This window comes from Protopterus annectens, chromosome 6.part0 (assembly GCF_019279795.1).
Source record: "Protopterus annectens isolate FY-2018-M chromosome 6.part0, PAN1.0, whole genome shotgun sequence".
NCBI lineage: Eukaryota > Metazoa > Chordata > Ceratodontiformes > Protopteridae > Protopterus > Protopterus annectens.
Window position 1 is genome coordinate 1915319226 of NC_056737.1, and position 26269 is coordinate 1915345494.

General features: G+C 41.8%; 1 protein-coding gene across 1 annotated transcript in view; it reads right to left on the reverse strand.

The window, feature by feature from the left end:
* Positions 1–26269, reverse strand: part of TTLL4 (tubulin tyrosine ligase like 4) — a 1780839-nt gene that overhangs the window by 1318014 nt on the left and 436556 nt on the right. Inside the window, exon 11 of the mRNA XM_044073711.1 lies at positions 3833–3909. Coding sequence (XP_043929646.1) covers positions 3833–3909 — 77 coding nt within the window. The remainder of the gene's footprint in view (positions 1–3832; positions 3910–26269) is intronic.

Here is a 26269-nt window from a genome sequence, read left to right on the forward strand (position 1 = left end):
TTCACAAACAAAGCATGTGCTACCTGATGCGAAATGTGAACGATTATTTTTTCTGAGAGAAAAAAAAAAAAAACCTCTATAGAACCTTAAGCCATTGTCTACACCATCCACTTTTTTTCTCAGAAAAAGTATTGTAGAACCTTGAGCCACTGTCTACCATCCACTGGTCTGAGATTATAGTCTGACAGGAAGGTGTTGATGGAAACTGCCTCCCAGAAACATTATGGATAGGAGAAGAGGGGTAGCAGAGTGGAATCCCCGACAGCCATCCATTGGGTAGCTATCCAAACAAGAACTGGCACATTACGCTTTTTGATTCCAGTGTTTAATCCAGATGTGCTCTAAAATGAAACTTTGATATGAAGCTATGTGCATTAATTGCCTTAACCTCACTTAACAGTAAATTTTTACCATACTTCTCTAGTAGTTCAGAATATTTATCAAATTGCAAACATGCATGAAAACAGTATCGCCACTGTTTAAATGTAGATGGAAACAGGATCTGCCTTGTGAGCTCTATAAATCTCGCCAGCAGAAAACAGACTTACATCCATGCATGTACTGCATACATCCTGTCTATTTGGAAACATAGTTGTACAACCAATAAGCCACGTTTTTGTGATGGTACCTGTGAAACTGGATTATATTTGCTTGCAAAACATCCTGAACTGTATCAAAGTGGCCATCCTGTGCATTCTGAATCCAGAAGTCTCATTTCACTCTTATCCCTATAGGTTACATGAAAAATTCACAACATTTAGTCAGCACAAAAAATTTCTGGGAGAATTCAAATGTGAAAGTTCTCTTTGTTGAATGAGCCAGGCAAAGGACTCCTCTCACACTGTGTGTGTTCCTTATAAAATCTAATGAAGATTTAGGTTTTTCATCTTAGTTTCCTGCACTATATGAAAAGTATTCTTGCACAAGGATTTTACAACCGAATGAAGGTTCCATAAAAACAGGAGCCCAATTAGATGAAGTTGTTAGTACGTCTAGGCTGGTTAAATCTTGCTGAAGTGTTTGTTATTGCAATGTCTGAGCGCCACATGATCACAGCAGTCACTAATTTATGTACTGAATAAATGCTGTTACACTGATCTTTTGACATTACAAAGATCAGAGAAGTGAATTCTAGTATGTGACAAAGTTCCTGAATGTGCAGTAACATCCACTGTAATCATATACTGAAGTGTCAGATTTTAAGTTCATTGGCAATTCAGATTTGCTACCCTTCTTCGGTCACTTTTATAAGACTCCTTGCTATCCATATTTATAAAAAAGATGAAATAGTGGAGAGAGGGAAAAAAAACAGGTTTTTGTCCCTTTTCATTACCACAGTAATTATCACAATCATACTCCTACATTTTTTTAGTTTTGACTGAATATCTATGAAGATAATTATCAGAGAAGCACAAGCTACTGCAAAACTAAACTCCTCTACTACTGTAGAAAGCATACAGCTGAACAAGAAAGCTCTTAATGCCACGAGTGGTTCCATGGAAAGCAGGCTCAAGAATAGTACTGGCAAGCAGGCTCAAGAATAGTACTGGCAAGCAGGCTCAAGAATAGTACTGGCAAGCAGGCTCAAGAACAGTACTGGCAAGCAGGCTCAAGAACAGTACTGGCAAGCAGGCTCAAGAACAGTACTGGCAAGCAGGCTCAAGAACAGTACTGGCAAGCAGGCTCAAGAACAGTACTGGCAAGCAGGCTCAAGAACAGTACTGGCAAGCAGGCTCAAGAACAGTACTGGCAAGCAGGCTCAAGAACAGTACTGGCAAGCAGGCTCAAGAACAGTACTGGCTTTCGCAAAGATAAGGCAACAACAAAAAAAGCTGCTTGAGATACACAAGTCCAGACATCATGATCTAATGTTCAATAACCTCCCTGAAGCAGACATATGAAGTACACTGGGCAACAAAGATATCTGCATTGGGTAACAAGTTCAGAGAAAGCCCTAGCAGTGAAAACAGTCTCCATAAGAGACTGCAGCCTGTGACAGGACAAAAGACAAGCGCTCAGAAAGCAAGAGTTTTATGCCCTGGAATTAAGGACTGAACTAATTGTTACAACAAATGTGAACAAAAGCAACTAGCCATGTTACAAATGTCCACAATGGAGACATTTGTAAAGAAACCACTGAAGCAGCCATGCCACTAGTGAAGCAGGATTTGATAGCAGCATTTTCCAACAAGCAGTTAGGCATTTCATAGCAAACAAGTGCAGTTTGCCCTAGCACTTGATCACAGCAAGTTTCTTGCCCTAGGACTTAATCACAGAAAGTTTCTTCTTAGCTATCAAAGTAGATAATCAGTCTACTACGAACCTCATGCACGTACTTCAAAAGTAAGTTATTAACTTATTATGCACATCAAGTTACTGAAGGTATTTTTCTATGTCCTGGACTACATTCCCAGAAAGAGAACAAATATGAATGCACTAGCTTAAGGACAACTTTGAAGCCACTTTCAGGCAGAAACATGGGTTAGTTATAAGCGACATTTAATTTGAAAAAAACACCAAATAAGGGTCCCTTACAGATGAGGGTTTGCAGCTCAAATATCAAGAGGCTATGTGATAATATACAGGAAGTTGATTCTTCCAAGTCCAGCTCTGTGACTCAGAGGGGATAAAGTCGTCACCAAGAACTAGACAGCTTGAATTTGAGTACTAGCTTGGGTGCTGGAACAGCACCAGCGAAGATAAGAGAGCAGCTGATGCCAGCTGTTCCATTCTGGGGGGTAGTGATCTGGAATGACCCAGTGCATGACTGCTATGGCTTCTGCCATGTCAAGCCAGAAGTATGTTTTATACTGTGTGCAAAGGGATGTTTCCAGACCTAAGTGGCAGCAAAGCTAACAGCCACTGAAAAGGAAGAGCCCTAGTGTGTAAGATGGGCTATAAGTCTCAGACAATCAACACCTAAATATCACAAATTGGTTGCAGGAATGCCACCTTTGCTTGGGAAGCAAATGGATTGGCTCTCACTCCATAGGAAGAACAAAGGGGTCACCAGAGGTCTGGCTGGGGACAGCTGAGAACTGAGGGTGTAAAGAAAAAAAGAATTCTTCAATGACACAAACTTCACAAGTGCCTTACCAAATAGATTGTAAGATGGGCAAACTTGTCAATTATGAGGTTTAACTCTCAAAGAGAAGGGCTCTTCAAAGGGTGGCCAAAATACAGAATGCTTTTAGCAGCACCTTAGCCATAAGTCAGTCATTAACTGCTGCAGCTCTGCTTTCTACAGTTTGAAGACATGCCAGAAACCTGCACCTTAACTGTAAAATAATTAGGATCCAAATCAGAATCAAGTCAGATTAATCTGAAAGATAAATTACAAGAGTAATACAAGGCACTTTTGCCATGATGAAGTACCTCTTTAAAACTAGGAAAATATGTCTGTCAAACGATAGACTTCCTGGTACCTTCGGTCAAACCTCCTGACTCCCCACCAAAATACCTGGCATAGAGAACAGGATCAAGCAATTTTGGGCATCAAATATGGGAACTTTCAAACTATTCATTAGGATCAAGATTCAGTCTTGCCAAGAAGAAAATTAATGGACAATGCAGGCACTGGAAAATATCCTAGTCTGACACATGCCTCTGCTAAAATAGAAGATTTAAAGAAAATGCTGAGATATGGATATCACAGGAGGAATTTCCAGCAGTTACTCTTGAGAGGATATTCACACTCTAACGCCACATTTACTACAATATTAAAATTTCTCAGCTACAGATAATTACATTCAGGGAACTGAATCAATAACAGGCAGAAGATAGAGAAATAAAATCTTAGTCTCCAAAAACATTGTGTGAATTAATTTATTACCTTTTGATGTTCCCTCAGTGCCTTGAATCCAGGAGACTTCATATGGTGCCCCCAGCAGCCCAGCCAATCATAACTTTCTACAACAAGGGAAATAAAATGGCAAAAAAATAAACGTATTGCAATAAAATCAATTGCAAAAACATCAAGAGCTCATAAACCCATCACAGATCTATACATGACAAGATGCAAACGTATCACAGCAACCCGTTTTTAGCAGCCTTACATTTTGAAATTCTTAATGCAACTAACAATAGTGGAATTTGTCAGTGCTGAATGCTTGCTTGCACTGCTGTTGAAAAGCAACAATAGTGGTTAAACTGTGGCCAGTGAAATAAGGAAATGCTAACAAGTGGAAAACAAGACAATAATGCTTCAGGTTATTCAGAATATGTCATTCAAGGTTTATACATGGAAAGCAAAATACTTTGCCTTGATCCATTTTTTTCTTACTACTGTCTATATTAAAAAGTTACACACTCACCATAATGTTCCATTTGTGTTGCCCATTTTCACTCAACTGTTGCTCTCAGATCCGATCTTTGGATATGACTCCACCACTTCTTCCAACTCATAGAACACAAACTCTCAAGCTCCTCCCTTTACCCACAATGCCCTAGTCACCCAACATACTTCAGATCTTGTTTGCTGCCCCTTATACCCGCAAAGCAGAAGGAAAAGATAAAGCATAATATGGGACTCAAAGAACAGTAGTTCCTCCAGCAGCTTTTGATCTTTCCAAGAGTCAAACAAGGAGGGGGCTGGTGGGAGAGAAGTTGAGGAAAAATGAAAATGGATAATTCAGATTGAACTTTATGGTGAGTACATAACTAGCTGTCAATTTCATTCATTCCTCACCTGTTGGGACAGAGTCCCCAGCTACCTAAATCCTAGGAGGACTTTAAGGAAGGATATTCCTAGTACCGCTAAGCCAAAGGCTGCTCTTCCCCTAGAGACCCGATCCAATTTGTAATGACCAATAAATGTATAAGGATTAGCCCAAGCTGCAGCTGCACAAGCATCGTACAAGGAAGTTATAGATAAAAAGGCTAACGAAGTTACCATCGATTTAGTTGAATGAGCTTTTGGTGGTTTTGGTAAAGGCAAAACCACTTTTTCTATACAAGAGTAATACAATTAATCAACCATTTGGCTAAAGTTACATTAGAAACTTGTTTGCCTTATTTTGCTTACGAAAAAGAAAAATTGCTCAGATTTCATCAAATTTTTGCTTCTGTGAAGATAAAAATGCAATTGTTTGTGAGCATCAAATAGATGTAACATATATACTCCTTTATTTGAGAAATTTAGAAACACTGGAAAGTTGATAACCTGATTAATATTGGGTTCTTACACCACCTTAGGAAGAAAGGAAGGATTCGTCTGGAAAGATACTCTATCCATGTAAAAAATCAAATAAGGGGGTTTAGATAAGGCCTGTAAAATTCCAATACTCTTCTAGCAGAAGTAATAGCAGCTAAAAATATAGTTTTCCAAGTCAAAAACATTAGTTCACACTTGGCTGATGGTTCAAAAGGGTGTGGAGGTAAAGACTGCCAAAAAAAAAAGTGTTATGTACTGACCATAATGTTCCATCTCTGTTTTCCACTTTTATTCTCCCTCAACTAATGGGTTTGGATCCAATCCTTGGATTGGACTGTCATTACACTTGCTCGTAGCCTCCAAAAAAACTCTCAAGCTCCTTCACTACCCATAATGCATCATCCCTAACCTCCCTCAGATCTTGTTTGCGGTCTGTCAGGAACACTATTACACTATGCCATATCTGGAGCTCAAAACAAAGGACAGATATATCCCTTAAAGCCTCTCACTTCTCCAGAAGTCAGTCATTGAAAAGGCTGGAGGTTGGTCGGTGGGTGGGGGGGAGTTGAGAAAGAATGAAAATGGACAACACAGATGGAACATTATGATGAGTACATAACTTCTTTATCTGATGTTGCCAGTTTTCGGTCATTCCTCAACCAATTGGACAGTCCCCCCAGCTAACTAAAATCCTGGGTGGACTCTAAGGAAGGATATTCCAGAGTATGGTTGAGCCAAAGGCTGCTCTTCCCCTCGAGACCAGATCTACTCTGTAATGAGTGATAAAGGTATAAGGATTTGACCAAGTTACAGCTGCACATATATCGTCCACAGAAGCTCTAGACAAATATAGACAAAGTTGCCATAAATCTGGTTGAATGAGCTTTTAAAGGTTTTGGGTAAGGGTAGATTCAACTTATTATAGACAAATGAAATGCAATCTGTCAACCATCTAGCTACAGTTACCTTTGTAACTGATTCGCCCAATTTAGTATGTGCAAAGGAAGTAAACATCTGATCTGTCAAATTTCTTTTGTTCCGTGTTGGTAGAAACACAACTGTCTATGGACATCCAATAAATGCAGCATATATTCTCCTTTATTTTCAAATTTTGGAGGGAATATTGGCAAGTTAATGGATTGGCTGATGGTGGAGTCTGACATCTTAGGAAGAAAGGAAGCACTGGTACATAGTGTGACCCTATCTTTATGAAAAATCAAATATGGAGGCTTAGAAGATAGAGCATGAATTTCTGAAATCCTTCTAGCAGATATAATTACAACTAGAAACACCGTTTTCCAGGTCAGGAATTTAAGATTACATTTATCTGCCAGTTCAAAGGGGGAATAAATTAAGGCTTGCAGTACCAAATTTAAATCCCATGCTGGAATGCGGTCTTTATAAGGGGATCTTAACAGGACAGTGTCCCGCTTAGAAGCCAGTGAAGAATTTTGAAATCCAACATGAAACGAAAGCTGGAAATTGCTGCAGATTGGACTTTTATACTTGAACTAAGCACCTCCATTAAATAGAATTGACAAAAACTCCAGAACTAACTGAACTGGAGCTGAGAAAGGGTCAATTTGATTTTGCTCGGCCCAATAAACACATCTTTTCCACTTACTTGAGTTTCCTAGTAGGAGGTTTATAGAAAGAGAAAAGCATGATCAGACAGGGGGAAGAAAACTGGCTGTTTGCCTGTTAGAGGAATGGGAAACCTTGCTGTCAGTTTGAGGTTTGAAATATCTGCGTGAAGCATGCCTGTTGTACAATACAGAAGGGTCTGGAGTTAGATCCAGAATCCAAGGTGGATATTTTAGGTAAGGCCAAAGGAAGAGAAACCAAATCTGTCGAGGCCAGAAAGGTGCAATGAGGATGACTTTGCTCTTCAACCTGGCTGCTTTCTGCAGGAATTTGAGAATTAGGGGAGTTGGAGAGTACGCATACAGAAGTCCGGTGGGCCAATTGTGGAGTAAAGCATCCCTCTGTGATTTCCCCCCGTGAGGGGATAAGGGCAAAAAAGTTGCTGCACTTGTTTACAGGAGAGAAAAAGATTGCAGCAAGGCTGGCTCCCACTGACTGAAAATCATTTCCTTCACTTTGCTGTTGAAAGACCACTCATGAGGTAGTAACATGGACCTGCTCAGTTTGTCTGCTATCACTTTGCACTTCCCTGGAATATGCATTGCTAATAAAAAGCAACTGGAAGACATCACCCATTGCCACACTCCGAGGGCTTCTTGACACATGGGATAAGATCTGGTTCCCCCTTACTTGCTGATGTACCAAACTAGTGACATGTCTGTCTGGACTGAAACTGTTCTGAGAGGGAGAGTGTCTTGGAATGCCTGTAACGCCAAAAGCACCGCTCTCATCTCCCGAACACTGATATGAAAGTTGGCCTCTTTGGGGGTGGGGTGGGGTGCCTTAGATAATTTTCCTCAGGAAATGCCCCCCCACACACCCAATCTGGGAAAATTTTGTGGTCACTATGGGCCCTGAGCTGAGAAAGGACAAAAGGACTGCCTTGCAATACCTGTTGCAATTGCATCCACCAGTAAAGGTGTCTTCTGCATGCTTAAGTTATTCTCATCTTCGCTGATATGGGTTGAGGAAGTATTGACAACTGTATCACTAGCATCCACTGTAGAACTCTCATGTGGAATCTCACTTAAGGAACTAAAATTATTGCTACTGAGACAGACCCCAGGGCTTGCAAAATCAATCTGGCTGAAATTCTGTTACTACTAATTTTCCTGAGTTGCATCCGTATCAACTGCACTCTAGATAGTGGAAGAGAAGCTACCATAGATACTGTGTTGCACACCTTTCTTATGAATTCTAAATGTCTTAGTTGGCTGTGAGTGAGACTTGTTGCAATTTATTGTTATTACAAGATGTGAACAAGTCTGTAGAACCTGATCTCTTGCTTCTATCAGTCGATGCCTGGTCAGGGCAGTAATGAGCCAGTCATCCAAGTAAGGAAGCACCTAGTATCCTTGCAGTCTCAAGTGAGCTGCTCCCACTGCCATACACTTGAACACCCTGGGGCTGTGGTGAGGCCAAACGGCAGTGCACTGAACTGACAGTGACAGTCTATTGTTCTACTGATTCCTGGAAAAGGCCCTTTGAAGGGTCGAAAAATGTACGCCCAGTGCAGAGTGGGTCTTTCAGTCTCTCTCACCTGGAGAGTGCATCTTCACCGCGAGGCCAAACAAGGAAGTGCCATCAAAAGGTGTATTGACAAACGAGGACTTGAACAGCTTCACAAAATCACACAGGCACATCCAGGTATGCCACCTGATGGAAATACCTGAATTTGTGGCCTCTGACGCGCCTTCCACAGCATGCGAGATGAGCCTCATGGATGAATTCGATACAGCTTGTAGAGAAGTCATCTGAGAGACTACTGAAGATTGAGAATCAGTCATTTCAGTTCCAGAAAGACTCTGATAGCTCTTTAATCAAATCTCTTTGAAGTCCCATAAAATATGTCAGACAGTTCAGCAATCCATGTGGAAAAGTAGTTGAAGAATAAACCTGCTTCCCAAATCTGTCAATCGCCCTAGACTCTCTGTTAGGGGAATGGACAGTGGAACTGTGCTCCGCAAGTTCATTTTCCTCTAGCTGCCTCCAAGACCAAGGCATCTGTCACCACTTTAACCTAAAATTACCTTCCTACTAGTGGAGCCAGAAATCGGTCTGGTCTCTTACGGACTGGCTCAATGGTATCATGTTCCTTTCACACCTACCTAGAGACCAAATCAGTGAGCTCATCAGTGGACTGAGTAACCAAGGAGATAGACGGGCCAGCTCCAAAAGCCTTCAGAAATACTAATTCCTCAGGAGAAGGGGTCTTGGGAAGATTAGCCACCCTTCCGCTTTAGGATCTCAAGAATGTCTCCAAATGAGACACTGGGTGATGATTTTGGGGACTCCTCTCCATCGAAGTTAGCATCCTCAGTGACCAACTGACAGTCCAAGTGCCTCATTTTGCACTTCCTCTTCCTAGGGACTTCCTCAGTGGGATGATCTGGTGAAGTATCAGAAGAGATTAAGATACCCTACTGGGTGGCTAGGAAGCTTTGAACCGGATCTCTCTGTAGGATAGAATGATGCGACTCACTGTGCAAAGCCATCTGAGAAGTAGAAGGTGGATTGAACAGGACAGGACCCATCTGTCATGCCGGAGCAGAGAAAACTTTTCACAACCTGAAATGCAGATCGCTCCCAACAGAAGGAAGACAATGAAGCCAAAAAAGCAATTTTCTGGTCCATCACCTCTTTCCACTCAGAGAGCAACCCACCAGAGAAGCAAGTCAGAACCGAGCTGTCCAGTGCTAAAGCTCCGAGAGAAAGAGACTGCTCCAAAAACTTCAGAGTTGACTCCAGCCTCCCGGATCAGACAGGGATACTTCAGATCAGAGAGTCACCCGGCTCCAAGCGTGTCAGAGCGGGTGTAGTCGGAGCAGTATTCAAATCCAAAGAAAGGATCTTCTTCAGATCCAAACCAGACGGACCTGGAACACTCAGATCTGAGGACTCTAAAGCAATAGGCTGTATTAGAGAAGAAGCAGTAAAGTACAGTTTTGTACCTCCCATAAATGTAGATGTCCGATAGGTATGCATCTGCAGTCCTAACATATGGGTTGTCCTGCCTCAGGCAGCCCTTCGGTCGGCCGGATTCCAAAGTCTGGGTCTGGCCTCGGCTGATGTCGCACTTCACCCGACGTCATAGCTGCTGTTTGTTGGGTATAAAGGCATCAGCCGACGCCATTTTCCACAGTGTTTCTTTCCCAGATGCCAGGTGCCCTCTAGGAAGGCTAAATTTGGATAAATGCAAATAATTCCAAACAGTAGAGAGCAAACAATAGGCAAATATATATATATATACATATATATATATATATATATACACACATATATACAAACAAATACACCATAATAGATTCCCCCAGCTAGCTAAAAGAGGGGTAAATACCCTAGGGATACCACAGAGGGGAAGGAGGGTGGGTAATCCTGACTGCAGATGCATACCTATCGGACATCTACATTTATGGTAGGTACAAAACTGTACTATGTCCTTCAAGGATGCATCTGCAGTCCTAACATATGGGTAGAATACCATAGACAACTGGGGGAGGAGGCACTAAGATAAAGATGGTGTAGTTAAGATCCCTTGCAAATCAGCAGTTGCAAAACCTGCTCGGGATCTAGAGTATAAGGGTAGATTATAATGCTTGGCAAATGTATGCACGGAGCTCCAAGTAGCAGCTTCTAAAATGTCTTTGGTAGCCACTCCTCGTAGGAAAGCTGTAGTGGCGGCTGTAGCTCTTGTGGAATGAGGTCTGATATCAGTTGTCGTCTTTCCATGAAAAGAATAGCAAAATCGAATGCAATTTCCTATCCATTTTGAGATTGTCTGTTTTGAAATTGCTTTTCCTTGCATTCCTGTTGCATATGCTCCCAGAAGCTGGTCAGTTTGTCTGCTGGTCTTAGTTCTGTCCAGATAGTAGCGTAATTGTCTGTGTACATCCAAGGTATGTAGCAGTCTTTCCCCCCTGTTCTGTGGGTTGGGGAAGAACGTCGGTAAATGAATCGCTTGGTTCAATGATACTCTAGAGACCACTTTTGGCATAAAGGTAGGGTTAGTTCTCAGAGAGACTCTGTCCTGATGGAAGATAAGGAAGGGTTGTACTGACATTAATGCCTGTAACTCAGATACCCTTCTTGCTGAAGTAATTGCTAGCAGGAAAGCAGTTTTCCAAGACAAGAATTGTAATTCTGCTGTTGCTGCTGGTTCAAAAGGGGGAAGTGTTAACTTTTCCAGCACAAAGTTGAGATCCCATGTAGGTAAAGGTGGTTTCCTTGGAGGTTTTACATTTTTGATTCCTCTCAAGAACTGCCTGAGTAGAGGATGAGAGAAGACAGGAGGATCCATGTTGTATTCTGCTGAAATTGCTGATGCATGAATCTTAATGGAGGAGTAAGACAGGCCATTGTGGAACAGCTCTGCTAAATATTCCAGGATGTGTGCTATGTTTGCCAATGAGACATTTTCTCCCTTTGCTGCACTCCAAATGAGGTATCTTTTCCACTTGGCTGAATAAGTCTTCCTTGTGGAGGGTCGGCGTGCCTCCAGGATAATGTCCTTAACCCTCTGAGATAAACCTGGGTTATTTTGTTTTATGCAATATTCCAGGCAGCAAGCTGCAGTGTTTTCAAGTTTGGATGTAGGATCTTGTAGTTGTCCTGTGTTAGTAGTAAGGGGCATAGAGGTAATGGCCATGCGTGTGTCCGAGACATGCTCCTCAGTAGCGGGTACCAATGTTGCTTCGGCCAGTCTGGAGCTATCAGAATTACCCTTGGCTGATCCTCTCTGATCTTCAGTAGAACTTTGTACATCAAGGGAAGAGGTGGAAATGCATATGCTATCAGGTTTTTCCAGCTGAAGGAAAGGGAGTCCACCCTCCAAGCAAGTGGGTGGTATGCTCTTGTGCAGAATTTCTTCAATTGGTGGTTGTGTGGGGAGGTGAACAGTTCTATCTGTGGTAGTCCCCATTTCTTTGTTATGGCTTTGAAGATATCTGGATGCAGCATCCATTCGGGAGCATCCGTGGTAGTTCTGCTTAAGGTGTCTGCTAGATAGTTCTCTTTTCCTGGTACAAATCTGGCCTGAAGTTGAATGTTGAAATTCAGGGCCACATTCCACAGGTCCATTACCATCCGGCATAGAGGATATGAATGTGTACCTCCCTGTTTGTTGATGTACCACACGACTGTGGTATTGTCCGTCCTTATCAGCAGATGACCCTGTTGAAGGAGTGGTCTGAATGCCTGGATCGCATATTTCACTGCCAGCATCTCCTTTAGATTTATGTGTAGATTCAGCTGGTCTTGGGTCCAGAGGCCTTGTATACACTTGTCCACCATGTGTGCCCCCCATCCTAGGTCTGAGGCGTCCGTGGTGATGGTTTGGCTTGGATGAGGTTTGTGGAAAGGCAACCCTCTGTTCAACCGACAGGCCTGAGCCCACCACAGGAATTCTTGCTTCAGGCATGGAATTATTGGAATCTGGGCTTCTAGACTGTGCTTGTGTTGAGACCATACATTCCTTAGGTACCATTGCAACTTCCTCATATGCAATCTGGCATGCGGAACCAATATTATGCAGGATGCCATGTAACCCAGGGCTTGCAGGACTTTCCTTGCAGTAAGCTGAGTTTGTGTTGTTAATGTCATGAAGTAGACTGGTAGTTGCTTTTGTTTTTCTGCTGTGAGAAAAGCCATTTGAGTTGATGTATCCAGTTCTGCACCCAAGAATGTTATCCTTTGGGATGGTACTAGTCTTGACTTTTGCATGTTGACTGTGTATCCCAAGGCTTGCAACAGTTGTATGACATTTTCCAAATATTTTGTTAATTTTTCCTTGTTGTCCGCTTGTATTAGGCAGTCGTCCAGGTATGGGTAAATTTGAATTCCCTGAAGCCTGCAATGAGCAATTACTGATGCCAGGCATTTTGTGAATACTCTGGGCGCAGTAGATAAGCCAAAGGGCAATGCTGAGAATTGATAATGCTCTGATCCTGCAAGAAATCTGAGGTGTCTTCTGCAATCTGGTCGTATAGGGACATGCAGGTATGCCTCCTTGAGATCTAGAGTCACCAGCCAAGACTCCTTGCCCAGCATGGGAAGAAGTTGCTGGAGGGTCAGCATTTTGAATTTTGGCACAATGAGGTATGTGTTCAGTGCGGACAAGTCGAGAATAGGTCTCCATTGATTTTCTTTTCTTGGTACAAGGAAAAGCCTAGAGTAAAATCCTTGGCCTTGCTCCATAGGCGGTACCTTTTCTATAGCTCTCATCCTTAGTAAGTTGTTGATTTGTCTTAGAGCGTCTGTTTTTTGGCTTGGTGGTAGGTTTGGCATTCCTCTCTTTTTTGGTAGAGTGTGGAAGTGAAACCTCTAGCCCTTGTCTATTGTTTGTAAAGTCCATTTGTCTCCTGTGATGTAATGCCAGTTGTCGGAAAATAAGGCTAGCTTTCCGCCCAAGGGTGCTTCCAGTTGTTCCCTGGTAGGCGGAACCAGAGCCAAGTCATTGTGTCTGCCCTGTGGAAGTGGTTGTAGTTGAATCTGTGGCAGTACTTCTCTGGTTGGTAGGTTGCCACTGACATCCCCTGTAGGCACCCCTAGATTGACCTCTGCCTCTTGGGCGTCTATTTCTGCCTCTCTGTGCTCTGGCGTTGTCTGGAAAGGACCAATTCTTCGAAGGCCAATTTCTGCTAAACCTCGGAGGTTGGACCTGTAAGAAATCCTTGACTGTTTGGACAGATTTTGCTTTTTCTTCCACCTTCTTTAGAACCTCCTGTGCAGGGGAGCCAAACAAACTTTGTTTCTCCATGGGAGCATCTAGGAGTTTTGACTTAACATGGTCTGGTAAGGATTGTTCTTTTAACCAGGCATGCCTTCGAATCACTGTTCCAGTCATAGCTGATCTAAAGGAAGCCTCCAGTGCATCATAGCCACATTTTAAAAAATGGTTACTGACCTGCTGAGAGTTATGTACCAAATCCTGAAGGGACTTGCGGTCTATAGGTTCAGGAGAGGATAGTTTTTTATTTAGCTGGTCTAACAAAAATTCCTGGTACTGAATCATGTGAAATTGACAGTTTAAGGCCCTGGCCAAAAGAGTAGCAGAAGTATAAACCGTTTTACCCCATCTCTCTAATGCTCTAGATTCCCTTTCAGAGGGAAGAGGGTTTTTGGCAGAGGCAGCTGCCACACCTTTAGGGCCCTGTGAAATGGTTTCAGGGTCTGCAACAGGAGCCTTATACAAATGGTAGTGTGTGTCCGGAACCCTATAATATCTGTTAGGCTTGGCAGGGGCCGGAGGAAGAGAATCAGGGGCAGTACAGGCATCATTATATGCATCATCAACAACTGTTAGTACTGGAGGAATGGCTAAAGGCCTATGCTGTGGTAAGTGTAAAAAAGTCCTTAGCCTTTTCCTTGAATCTGAAAAATCCTGGCCCTGCCATTGGAAGTGTTCCCTCATAGCATGTAAGGTTTCCCCAAAAGAAATTCTTCCGGAGGAGAAGCAGAAGGAATGGAGTCTTCTGCAGCAGAATCCTCATAAGGAGAATATGGGCCTTCATGAGGGTCTGAGTCATCCGAGGAATAGTCTGTAGAGACAGGTTCTGGGGGTTCAGTCCTAGGCCTCTTATCTGGAGGGGGCTGAGAGGCCCTGTCTGGGTGAGGTTGGGATCCCCTGATTAAAGAAATGAGATCCTCAGCCAGGCTGAGTATTTGGGAACTAGAGGTAGGCCTTTGTGAGGGAGTTTTAGCAGGTAAGGCCTTCGAAGATTTAGCTGCTTTAGCCCTGGCAAAAGCCTTGACAGACATAGATGCAGGGGGTCTAGCAGCCCCACGTGCAGGGGTAGATATGTCTAAAGGAATAGTGTCTGACAAATCCTGGGTGCCTGCTTCTGTAGCAGTAAATTCAGTAGCAGATTCAGCCATGCTGTGTGAGGCCTCGGTTGTCGGAGGCATGCTTTCGGCCGAAGGAAGAACCGAGACACTTGCGGTTGGCCTAACCGTGGTTTCAGCCGAAACCCCGGACCGCGAGTGTCGGTCCTTTTCCTTGCGCTTTTTAACTAATTGTGTAGTCGGAGTCTCCGACGGCATTTTGTATGCAAAAGCGGGACCAAAAAACTCCTCTGCAAACTCCGACCGACGTCTAAGCATCCGTCGGTTGAAGGAAGCACAGGCTAGACAAGCTGATACGTCGTGGTCTGGGCCTAAGCAAGGAAGGCAGTAAGAGTGGAAATCCTTATGAGGTATTTGTTTCCCACAAGTTAAACATTTATTTACTTTGTCTGACATCGGCTGAGGCAAGAAAGAGTCCCCAACGGGGTACTTAGCTTTTTAGAAGTCTTCGGTAGTAGAAAACTCTGGATCTGACCGACCAGCACTTGCGAACAGCTTCTGCTTCGGGCACCGCTCGGCAAGAAAGACTGAGGAAAATGGCGTCGGCTGATGCCTTTATACCCAACAAACAGCAGCTATGACGTCGGGTGAAGAGCGACATCAGACGAGGCCAGACCCAGACTTTGGAATCCGGCCGACCGAAGGGCTGCCTGAGGCAGGACAACCCATATGTTAGGACTGCAGATGCATCCTTGAAGGACATCAGGTGGAGTAGTGGATGATCGTGCTTCCTGACCCAATGGGGTAGGAGATATATGAACTCCCATCCAAATTTGCACAGTGAGGAATTTCCTCCTCATTCTCACCACATCCGCTTCAGTAAGACCCCTGGAGGAATGAGAAGATGCCATGGCTGGAGACAGAGTAACTTTCCAAAAAGTGGGAAGGCAGTCTGGACGGAACTGGATCCAACTGGGGGGTGTAAGTTGTCCTGGGTGGATGCTATAGATCCAGGACAGTAGGATCCGATGTAGATTTTGTTGGATCCGAAGAAGGTTGGATCTTAAGTTTCAGATCTGATTTCTGCACTTTGTTTGGAGGTTCTAACAAGGAACAGATTGAAAACTCCGAAGGTTTAGACCCTTTCAATGGGTCTTTAGCTTTCTGTTTGGGATTCAGTCCCAGCGAGGATTTCAGATAAGGAGGTGGGCAGCAAACCTTTTAATATTAATTTATTCCTCCTGTCAGCAACATCACAATGGTTAAACTTATTACAAATGCTGCAATCTATATTTAAATGGTCTGGCCCCAAACAGTATATTTTATTTATTGCATTTGTTTAATCGGGATAAGTCCACTTAGCCTAAAAGAGCCCATTTTCATTGGAGGCCCGGGGAGAAAAGCTCCAAGATACAAAAAATTAATTACTACAGAAGCAGAAACAGTGTTACAGATAGCAAATATAGTAACATATACAGAATATATACATAAACACAGGAATTAGTTTGATTACAGTAATATATACAGAAAATATACATTAAAGCAGAATTCAATGAATTCAGAGTGGTATATGCAAAGAGGAAGGGTATCAGAGATCAGTAATTTGTGCTCACAATTATCGGATTTTTTGAATCCCAGGTACTGAAGAAATTAAACTAGGTGTATTAGAAAGGAAAATAATACTGCCAATGGTAAATTCAAAACACACAAAGTGTGAAAGGATTGGGAAGGAAAAAGTACAGTTTTGTATCTACCATAAATGTAGATGTTCGAAGATCCACATTGCTGCAGTCCTTACATATGGGTAAGTCCGCTGTCCTCGGTCGGCCCGAATACCAAAGTATTAGGCTGACGTCAGTCATGGGCGCCCAGATCTGACATCAGAGCGTCAGGGTATAAAAGCGCATGACCAACGTCATATCCTCAGTCTTTTCTTGCCCCAGATGTCAGAAGGCCTTAAAAAGAAAGGCCACAGCCAAAAATAGAATACTTCCCAAAAGGCATGTACAAATGATAGCTACCACCCAAACCATACAATCATTCCAAACTACAGAGGGGAAGGAGGGAGGGTAAATTGGACTGCAGCAATGTGGATCTTCGAACATCTACATTTATGGTAGGTACAAAACTGTACTATGTTCTTCATCTCACATTGCTGCAGTCCTTACATATGGGTAGAATCCCAAAGCAGAGGTAAGGGGAGGTTGGCAAAATTATAAAGCATTGGGAGCTGCCAAAATACCCTGTAAGATCGCAGTGGCAAATCCAGCTCTAGATTTGGAATAAAGAGGAAGGTGGTAGTGTATAGAAAAAGTATGCACTGAACTCCAAGTAGCTGCTTCCAAAATATCTTTAGTAGCTACTCCCCTTAAAAAAGCTGTAGAAGTGGCAGTAGCCCTAGTGGAGTGAGGTCTGATTCCAGCCGGAACCTCCTTACCATGATGAGAATAACAAAAAGCAATACAAAATCCAATCCACTTAGAAATAGTTTGTTTTGAAACAGGTTTCCCTGAGAACCTAAAGCAAAAGAAACAAACAACTGCTGAGACTGTCTGAACCCTTTAGTCCTGCTCAAATAATAACGCAACTGCCTGTGAATATCCAAAGTGTGCAAAATTTTCTCCCTTTATTTTGGGGATCTGCATAAAAAGTAGGCAAATGAATTGATTGGTTCAAGGCCACCTTTGAAACCACTTTAGGCATAAAAGTAGGATTAGTACGCAGAGATACCCTATCCTTATGAAAAATTAGGAAGGGTTCAACTGCCATAAGAGCCTGCAATTCAGAAACCCTTCTAGCAGACGTAATGGCCAACAAAAAAGCAGTCTTCCAAGACAAAAACTTTAACTCAGCAGTAGCTGCAGGCTCAAAAGGAGGTAAAGTAAGCTTTTCCAACACAAAATTGAGATCCCAGGCAGGAGTAGGAGCTCTACGTGGGGGTCTTATGTTCTTTGCCCCCCTAAGAAATTGCTTAAACAAAGGATGAGAGAATAATGGAGGGTCACAGTCATAGTGAGCAGAAATGGCTGCAGCATGAACCTTTGTAGAGGAGAAAGACAAACCCTTGTCTAATAATTCTGTAAGATATTGAAGAGAAACACTTAAATCAGGCCTGGAAACATCAAAGCTCTTTGTTTTGCTCCAAATTAAAAATCTCCTCCATTTACCAGCATAAACTTTCCTTGTACTAGGCCTTCTGGCCTCCAAAATAACATTCAAAACTTGTTGTGGAAGCTGCGACCCTCCAGGTTCTAGAACAGAATACGCCAGGCTGTTAGATGCAGGGACTGAATCCTGACATTGAGGAAATGATTGCCCTCCTGAGACAAAAGGTGCGGAATCGAAGGCAAAGGCCATGGAGGCTCCCGTACTAAACTCCTCAGCAGAGGGTACCAGTGCTGTCGAGGCCAATCTGGAGCTATTAGAATCATGGAGGGCTTGTCCTGTCTGACCTTCAAGAGTACCTTGGGGAGGAGAGGCAGAGGCGGAAAGGCATAGACGTGAAGATTGCTCCAACTGAATGATAGAGCATCCACTTTCCAAGCTGTGGGATGAAACATTTTTGTGCAAAACTTTGGCAACTGGAAATTTTGTGGAGAAGCGAACAGATCTATGTCTGGAGTTCCCCATATCACTGTCAATTTTCGAAATACATGAGGATCCAATTTCCACTCGTGGGGATCCACTATCTGTCTGCTCAAAACATCTGCTAAGGAGTTCTGTGCTCCTGGTAGAAACCTTGCCTGAAGATTGAGGTGTAAACTGAGAGCAGTCTCCCACAAAATCATTACTTGCCTGCAAAGAGGGTACGAATGGGTTCCCCCTTGCTTGTTGATGTACCACATGACAGTTGTGTTGTCTGTTAGAATCAACACTTGCCCTGGGTGAAGTAAGTCCTTGAAAGCCATCAATGCAAATTGGACTGCTAACATCTCCTTCAAGTTGATATGTAAATGTTGAAGTCTGGCAGGCCACGTGTCTTGCACCCATTTTCCATTGAGGTGTGCTCCCCAAGCCTTGTCCGAGGCATCTGTCGTTAAAATCTGACTCGCCTCTGGTCGGGTCACAGAGAGTCCCTTGTTTAGGTGACATTCCTGAGCCCACCACAAAAATTCCTTTTGAATGCAAGGTATTATTTGAATGACAGTGTCCAGATCTTGGCAGTGTTGTGTCCATACATTTTGAGATACCATTGTAGCTTCCTCATATGCAGTTTGGCATTGGGAAGCACCAGAATACAAGATGCCATGAACCCCAAGGCTTGAAGGACTGTCCTTGCAGTCAGCCTGGACCGTAGAGACAATTGATGGAAGTAAAGCGTAAGGTTCTTTTGCTTGTCCGGGGTCAAAAAGGCCATCTGGGAAGCTGTATTCAGTCTCACACCCAGAAAGCACATTTCCTGAGAGGGTACTAGACTGGACTTTGTTTCGTTCACAGAATACCCTAGGCACCTTAACACTGCCATCACATACTGTAGATGATGAAGAAGTTCGTACTTGTCTTGAGCCAGAATCAGGCAATCGTCCAAATAAGGATAAATTTGTATTCCTCTTAACCGTAAGAAGGCTATCACTGGAGCCAGAACCTTTGTGAACACCCTGGGCGCAGTAGATAAGCCAAAGGGCAATGCAGAGAACTGATAATGTAAAGTCCCAGCTCGAAAACGCAGGTATCTCCTGCAACTGGGCCTGATAGGAACATGAAGATAAGCCTCTTTGAGATCCAGAGTTACCATCCAGTGATCTTTGCCCAACAGAGGTAGAAGTTGTTGCAACGTCAACATTTTGAATTTTGGAATGTCCAGGTATGTGTTGAGGATAGATAAATCCAAAATTGGCCTCCAAGTGTTTCCTTTCTTTGGTACTAGAAACAGGCGAGAATAAAATCCTAGGCCCACTTCTGACAGAGGGACCTGCTGTATAGCCCCCATTTGAAGAAGTAAAGAAATCTGCTTTTGTGAGCCTCTACCCTTTGCTGAGGAGGAACGTCTGGCATGCCTTTGAAAGGAGGCACTGTATGGAAATAAAACTTGTAGCCTCGGTCTATAATGTCCAACACCCATTTGTCCTGGGTGATTAAAAGCCAGTTTTGCTTGAAGAGTGCCAACTTTCCTCCCAAAGGAGCTGCCAGACAGGAAGGATCTGGCAGCTGAAGATGCAGGTCATTGGGCCTGTTTACGAAATGACTGGCCCCTGCCCTCACCTGTAGATTGTGCAGGTGAACTCCATGTTCTAGGCCTGAAAGAACTCTGAGCTCTGCCCCTACCACGTCTAGATCTACCCCTAGACTGTAAATCAGAAGAAGGATAAGCCCATCCCTTAGTAGGCCAATTCCTGCTAAACTTAGGCGGCTGCACCTGCAAAAAATCTTTAACAGTCTGCATAGACTTAGCCTTGTCTTCCATTTTCTTCAAGACAGACTCCACAGGAGAACCAAACAAAACTTCAGACTGTAAAGGAGCATCCAAAATTCTAGTTTTAACATGCTCTGACAAATTCTGATCCTTAAGCCAGGAGTGCCTGCGAATAACTGAACCAGTGGCAGCCACCCTGGAAGAAGCCTGTAAAGCATCGAAACCACACTGCAAAGAATGCTTACCCACCTGTTCAGAAGCATGTACCAAATCCTGTAATTCTTTACATTCTATGCCCTCTGCCAAAGCATCTACTTTAGATTTTAGTTGAGAAAGGAGAAAATTCTGATACTTCAACATATGAAACTGGCAATTCAAAGCCCTCATTGCTAAAGTGGAAGAGGTATACACTTTCTTACCCCATCTATCCAAAGCTCTAGCATCTTTATCCATAGGAACTGGATTCTTTACAACAGAAGCCCTGACACCCTTAGGTCCCTGGCTAATAGTTTCTGGGTCAGCCCTTGGACTCTTATACAGATATTTATGAGTCTCAGGTACTCTGTAATACCTATCTGGCTTAACTGGCGCAGGAGGCAGAGAGTCTGGATTAAGGGAAGCCTCGGAGAAAACGTCTTGAACAACATCCAAAACAGGAGGGATAGCCAAGGGCCTATGTTGTGGTAAAAACAAAAATTCCCTAAGCCTCTTTCGGGAATCTGAGAAATCCTGACCTTCCCATTTAAAATGTTCCCTCATAGAATGCAGGGTTTCTGAAAAAGAAAAATCCTCTGGAGGAGAAGCAGAAGGAGTGGAATCCTCTGCATCTGAATCAGAATAAGGAGGAAAATCCTGAATGTCTTCAGCCGAAGACTCTGAATAATCTGAAGCCTGCTCCAAACTTTCCACCTCTGGCTCCACCCTAGGTCTCTTATCAGGAGGGGGCATAGAACCTCTGATTAAAGAAATTAAATCTTCTGCCATTTTAAGCATGTGTTTTTTAGGCACAGAACCTGCAGAACTAGGACTGACACCCGTGGAAGGCAAACTAGGCCTGCTCTTGAAAGGAGCCCTAGAGACAGAAGGAGAAGGCCTAACCACCTTAGGCAAGGAAGGGAGAACAGCAACCTGAGAGGCCCCCTCAGCCTGGCCTGACTCCTGAGAGGCCACATCTTGCAAAATTAAAGCCTCCCCCTGAGACTCAACTGAAACCTCGGCCGGATCCCCAGATTCCACCGTAGTTTCTAAAGAACCGGCGTCCGGGACGGACGACTCATCCTGCCTGGACTTTAAAGATTTGTCCTTGCGCTTCTTCGCGGTAGCGGGTGTCGGAGGATCCGACGGCATATTATAATTACACCGCTTACCGAAGACAAGCCTAGCGCAATCTAACCTACGTTTAATGGTGCGCTTATTAAACCTAGCACAAAAGCGACACCCGACTACGTCGTGCTCAGGTCCCAAACAAGGAATACAAAGAGAGTGGTAATCCCTATGCAGTATCTGTTTCCCACAAGAAATACAATTATTCACTTTTTCTGACATCCGGAATTAACTGAGGCAAGAAAAAACAAAAATATTCCCCAACGGGGTACTTAGCCCAACTTGGTTTCGGTCTGAAACTCAGAATACGAAAATTTCAGAACGCCGAACGGCACTTGCACACGCTGCTTCTGCATTGGACCATGCGGCAAAAAAGACTGAGGATATGACGTCGGTCATGCGCTTTTATACCCTGACGCTCTGATGTCAGATCTGGGCGCCCATGACCGACGTCAGCCTAATACTTTGGTATTTGGGCCGACCGCGGACAGCGGACTACCCATATTTAAGGACTGCAGCAATGTGAGATGAAGAACATCTAGGCATACCAACAATGGTAGGTAGAAAGTTACACTAGTGAGTGTACGGAAGGAGCTTAGAAGTACAAGGATGCAGAAAAAGATACATATTTAACAAATAAACTGTATGAATGAAAAAATAAGGAAAAACTCATCTCCCACTCTATGACTCGAGAGCTAAAAGGTGACCATATCTAGATACGAAAGCAGCAAATGAGATCTGGAAGGCTAGGGATGGTGCATTGTGCGTAGGGAAGGAGCTTTAAATTTTTTTGGGAGGCCACAAGCTAGTGTAACTTCAGAGTGGGATCTGAACCCATTAGGTGAGGAATGAATGAGAATTCACATCAGATCAATGTTTAAATTCCAAGGAAGAGCAGGATCTTTTAATGGAAGTCTAAGTAGGAAAGTTCCTCTGAGAAAAGCCCTGTGAAGTTTGGAGGATGCGAAGGTCGAATTATTCATTCCTATATGAAAATTACAAATTGCAGCTAAGTGTAGTCTTACATTAGAAAAGCTAGCACCTTCATTGAATACTGGAGCTAAGACGTCAAAAACTTTAGGACTCAGTGCTGAAAAAGGGTCCAAATTCTTTGAGTGTCCAAACAATGATAAACAAAAGAACAGCTGCTGGAGCCATGAACAGTTTTGGTCAGTCTTTTATAAGGTAGAATCAAACAGTATAAGAAACTTGTGTGTGTGGAAGATTTTCAGTCCATATATCTCTACTTAATCACTGTATATTAATCAGATCATACAACAGTAGAAGTAGCAAACTTAAACTCGTCTTAAGTAAATAAATAAATAAATATGTAACTGTACAGAATTATTAAGTATTCGAAAATAATCTAAGCAAGGCAGGCAGTCTGTTTCCAGTCAAAAATCCTTTAAGTACATAGACGAGCGATCCAAGTAAAACAAAAATAGAGTAATAGTTTCCTCACAAGCTTTCTAAATATATATATATATATATATATATATATATATATATATATATACATATATACACACACACTTTTTATCAGGCAGGAGAGTGGTTTATTGTGCTGTAAAACAGTGTTATTGGTACACATGTTAAATTTACATCCCTTCCCCCATCAGTGTGACACTTGAGCTGGTCCTGCCCTACTTAGCAGCTGTCATAATAATAGAACCCTTATGTACTTAAATAACATTTATAATGATGTGGTACCTGTTATTTAACCAGATTATTAAACAGATTATTAAGTCTGATTTTATCCAAGACAATATGCTACATGGCTGGAAATATATCAACCTTAGTCCATTTGGCAATCAAAAAATACATATAAATGGGGGGGGGGGGGGGCGTGTCCAAGATGAGCACAGAGTAGCAGCTTTTCTAATCAGCTCTGCCTTTACAGAACTTTGACAGGAAATATTGATATAAACTTCCCTAATAGTTTTTTTTTATTTTAATTAATTCTTTAAAGTATATATTAGGGTAGTACATAAATATATACAAAATTTCAAGTAGATTTTACATTTTCCTGTCAAAGTTACACTTGGAAGTGCTACAGTCAAAAAACAAGATGAGCTTCACTAAATCTTCTCATCAAGAGTCAACTATCAAAAAAGAACTAGTCATTACTAACTACTATTCAAGAACTAAATGTCAAAATAGACAAAATGGATATAAAAATTGACAATTTCAAAGAAAAGTGTTCTCACCAAATGGACATTCTACATGAAGATTTATTGCAACAAAGAAAGCAGATTTCAGAAATGGAAACTGCATTAAGTGATATGGATAACAGAATTCAGGAGAGTGCACATAATGCTGAGTTCCTGTTGAAACTCAATTCTCCTCTTCAGACAAAGGTTGATGACCTTGAAAACAGGTCCCGTAGGAATAATGTGAGAATTTTTGGCTTACCGGACAACAGAGGGAAATAATATGGAAACATTTTTATTTTCCTGGTTGCCTGAAGTACTTGAACTGCCGGAGGCTCTTTCATATGGTACTGAAAGAGCCCTTAGATCAATGGTGACATCTAAAAACACCAAGAGTAATTATTCTAAATCTGTTATTGTAAAGTTCCTATCAGCCCATGATAAGGAAATGGTACTAAAGACTGCATGGGCAAAATCCCCAATCAAACCGAAGGACAATATTATACGCTTTAATAATAACTATTCTTCTTAAGTATTATCAAAAAGGAAAATTTTCTTGCCTTTAGTCGGGGAACTAAAAAAGAATAAAATAAAAACCCATTTGCTTTTTCCTGCAAGACTGAAAATATTTTATCAAGATGGTTTTAAAAATTTTGATGACCTAGATAATGCAATAACTTATATAAAATCTAATAACATACTGGAAAAAGTAGATGAAATGGAGTGGGCCAGTCCTAGTCTTAAAAGAAATGCTGAGAACAATACTTGGAAAACATTTGACCCTAAAAAAAAAAAAATAAATCAAAAGATGAATTATAACAAGTACATATTTGCACCTGATTTACTCAGTTGGGGAAATGAAACCAGACATCCAGGTGAGCTTTTGGTATTATATTTAATATAATGTAAATTGGTTAACTAAATAGTTGTTTATTTTGTTTTGCAGAATAATCGTTTGTTGGGATTTTTTTCATTTGTACTGCTTAAGATTAATTATCTTAATGTTTATTCTCCTGTCTCGGATATCTATGCTTCCGGATGTCTTGTAGTGGTGCTTATCATTAGGGGGTGTATTTGTTTATCTTGATTTTGATTCTTACAGTGGTTGGAAAACTTTTTAGTTATAATTTCTGTATTTGTATTTTAGTTGATTTATGGTTAATTGTTTGATAAAGGAATCTTGTATGATGGCCCGATGTATAGTTGCAGAATTGCTATGCTAGTGATGGCACTTCTGACCCGGGATGTAAGTGGCAGTGTGGCTGGAGTAATGGTATGGCTTCGATGTTGTGTCTGAGTTGTTGGTGTGTTTATTTGGATGCTCTGGTTTGGTGCTCTAGCACTGTGGAGACAGGTGTGGTGTTGTTTGTGTTAACTGTATATTTTGGCGCCTGTGTTCTTTGGTCGTAGATTAACCAGTGAGTCTGGTTGATAGTGTGGTGAAGCTTTGCTTGATAGCAGTCATTCCTTCATGTTGTGTATGCGAGGTTCTTTTTTTTTCTCTCTCTCTTTTCTCATCTCTCGGTATAGAGGGAGTCTCGAGACATTGCCTTAGATGCAGTTAAGCAATGTTTTACTTACTATTTCCTGCCGGAACTTTGAAAAGCTTTATATTCACGATGAACTCGAGACTGTGGTATCCATCGCGGCTGGAAAGCTCAGAGCTTTCTTAAAACGTCATCATGAAGGCATCAGAAGTAAACTGATCTTCACCGGGAAGCTACTGAATCGAATTTGTTTCCTCATACAGCATACGGAAAGAAGATATAACTAGATTACTACTTTCAACTTATTGTAAGACATTATACGCAATAATTTCTTAAATAAATAGGGATTATACTATGCATGTAGCCTAAATACTTTTTCTTATCATCATAGGTATTCTTGAGCCTTATATAGTCATATACGAATAGTATTCTCAAAATATTTGCTTTATGTATGACAAGGGTGCAGATATCTTGATGAGAAATACTAGTTGTGATTTGTGCATTTTTGGAAGATTTAATAATGCTATAAGCTGCTTATATACTTGTGTTACATGTACATTTTTTATAACTATTGACTTGCTGAACAAATATTCATGAATCATTTAACAAAATGTTAAATGTATAGATGTACATAACCGGTTATCTCAGTTATTTTATAAATGCATTTGTGTAATAGGCTGATAGGGATGTACCACATAGGCAACAGTAATATTGCAAGGACAGGTGCATTAAAAATAGTTAGATCTGTACCACATAGGCAACAATAATATTGCAAGGACAGGTGCATTAAAAATAGTTAGATCTGTTTATTATTAGGAAATGTGAAATTTTCATCTTTTGTTTTGTTAATGAAATAGCTTTTCAAAATTCAAAGATAGTATAAGCTATAATTGAAAAATAAAAAGCTCATTATATTTAATTAAGGCTTTTATATAGTTTACAGGAGCTATTTAAGCACCTTACTTCTTTGAACTAATATGACCTTTTCACTAGTTTTCAGTATGGTGATGGACCCTTTGAGGTAACAAATTAATGCAATAAATGGAAGATCAGACTTTTAAGGTTTATTAGTCACACTTCTATGAGAGACTGTACCGGGGTGTTTGGTTATAAGAAAACTAGCAGGATGTTGTTGGTTTTACTTCCTGATGAGTAATCACTATATTTGGTTTCTGGAAAAGAAATGCAGTGTTCATTTCTTTCAGAACAATCAGTATGTTAGTTGATTGTTAGTAAAATCACTTTTATTAGCATCTTATTTATTAGCTGCCAATGTTAGTGGTTATTGAAGGCCCTTAGGGGATTCATTTACAACTATGTTTCATTTAGCTGATCACCTATGGCAGTACTATATATCACACTTCAGCCTTTATTAGCCATA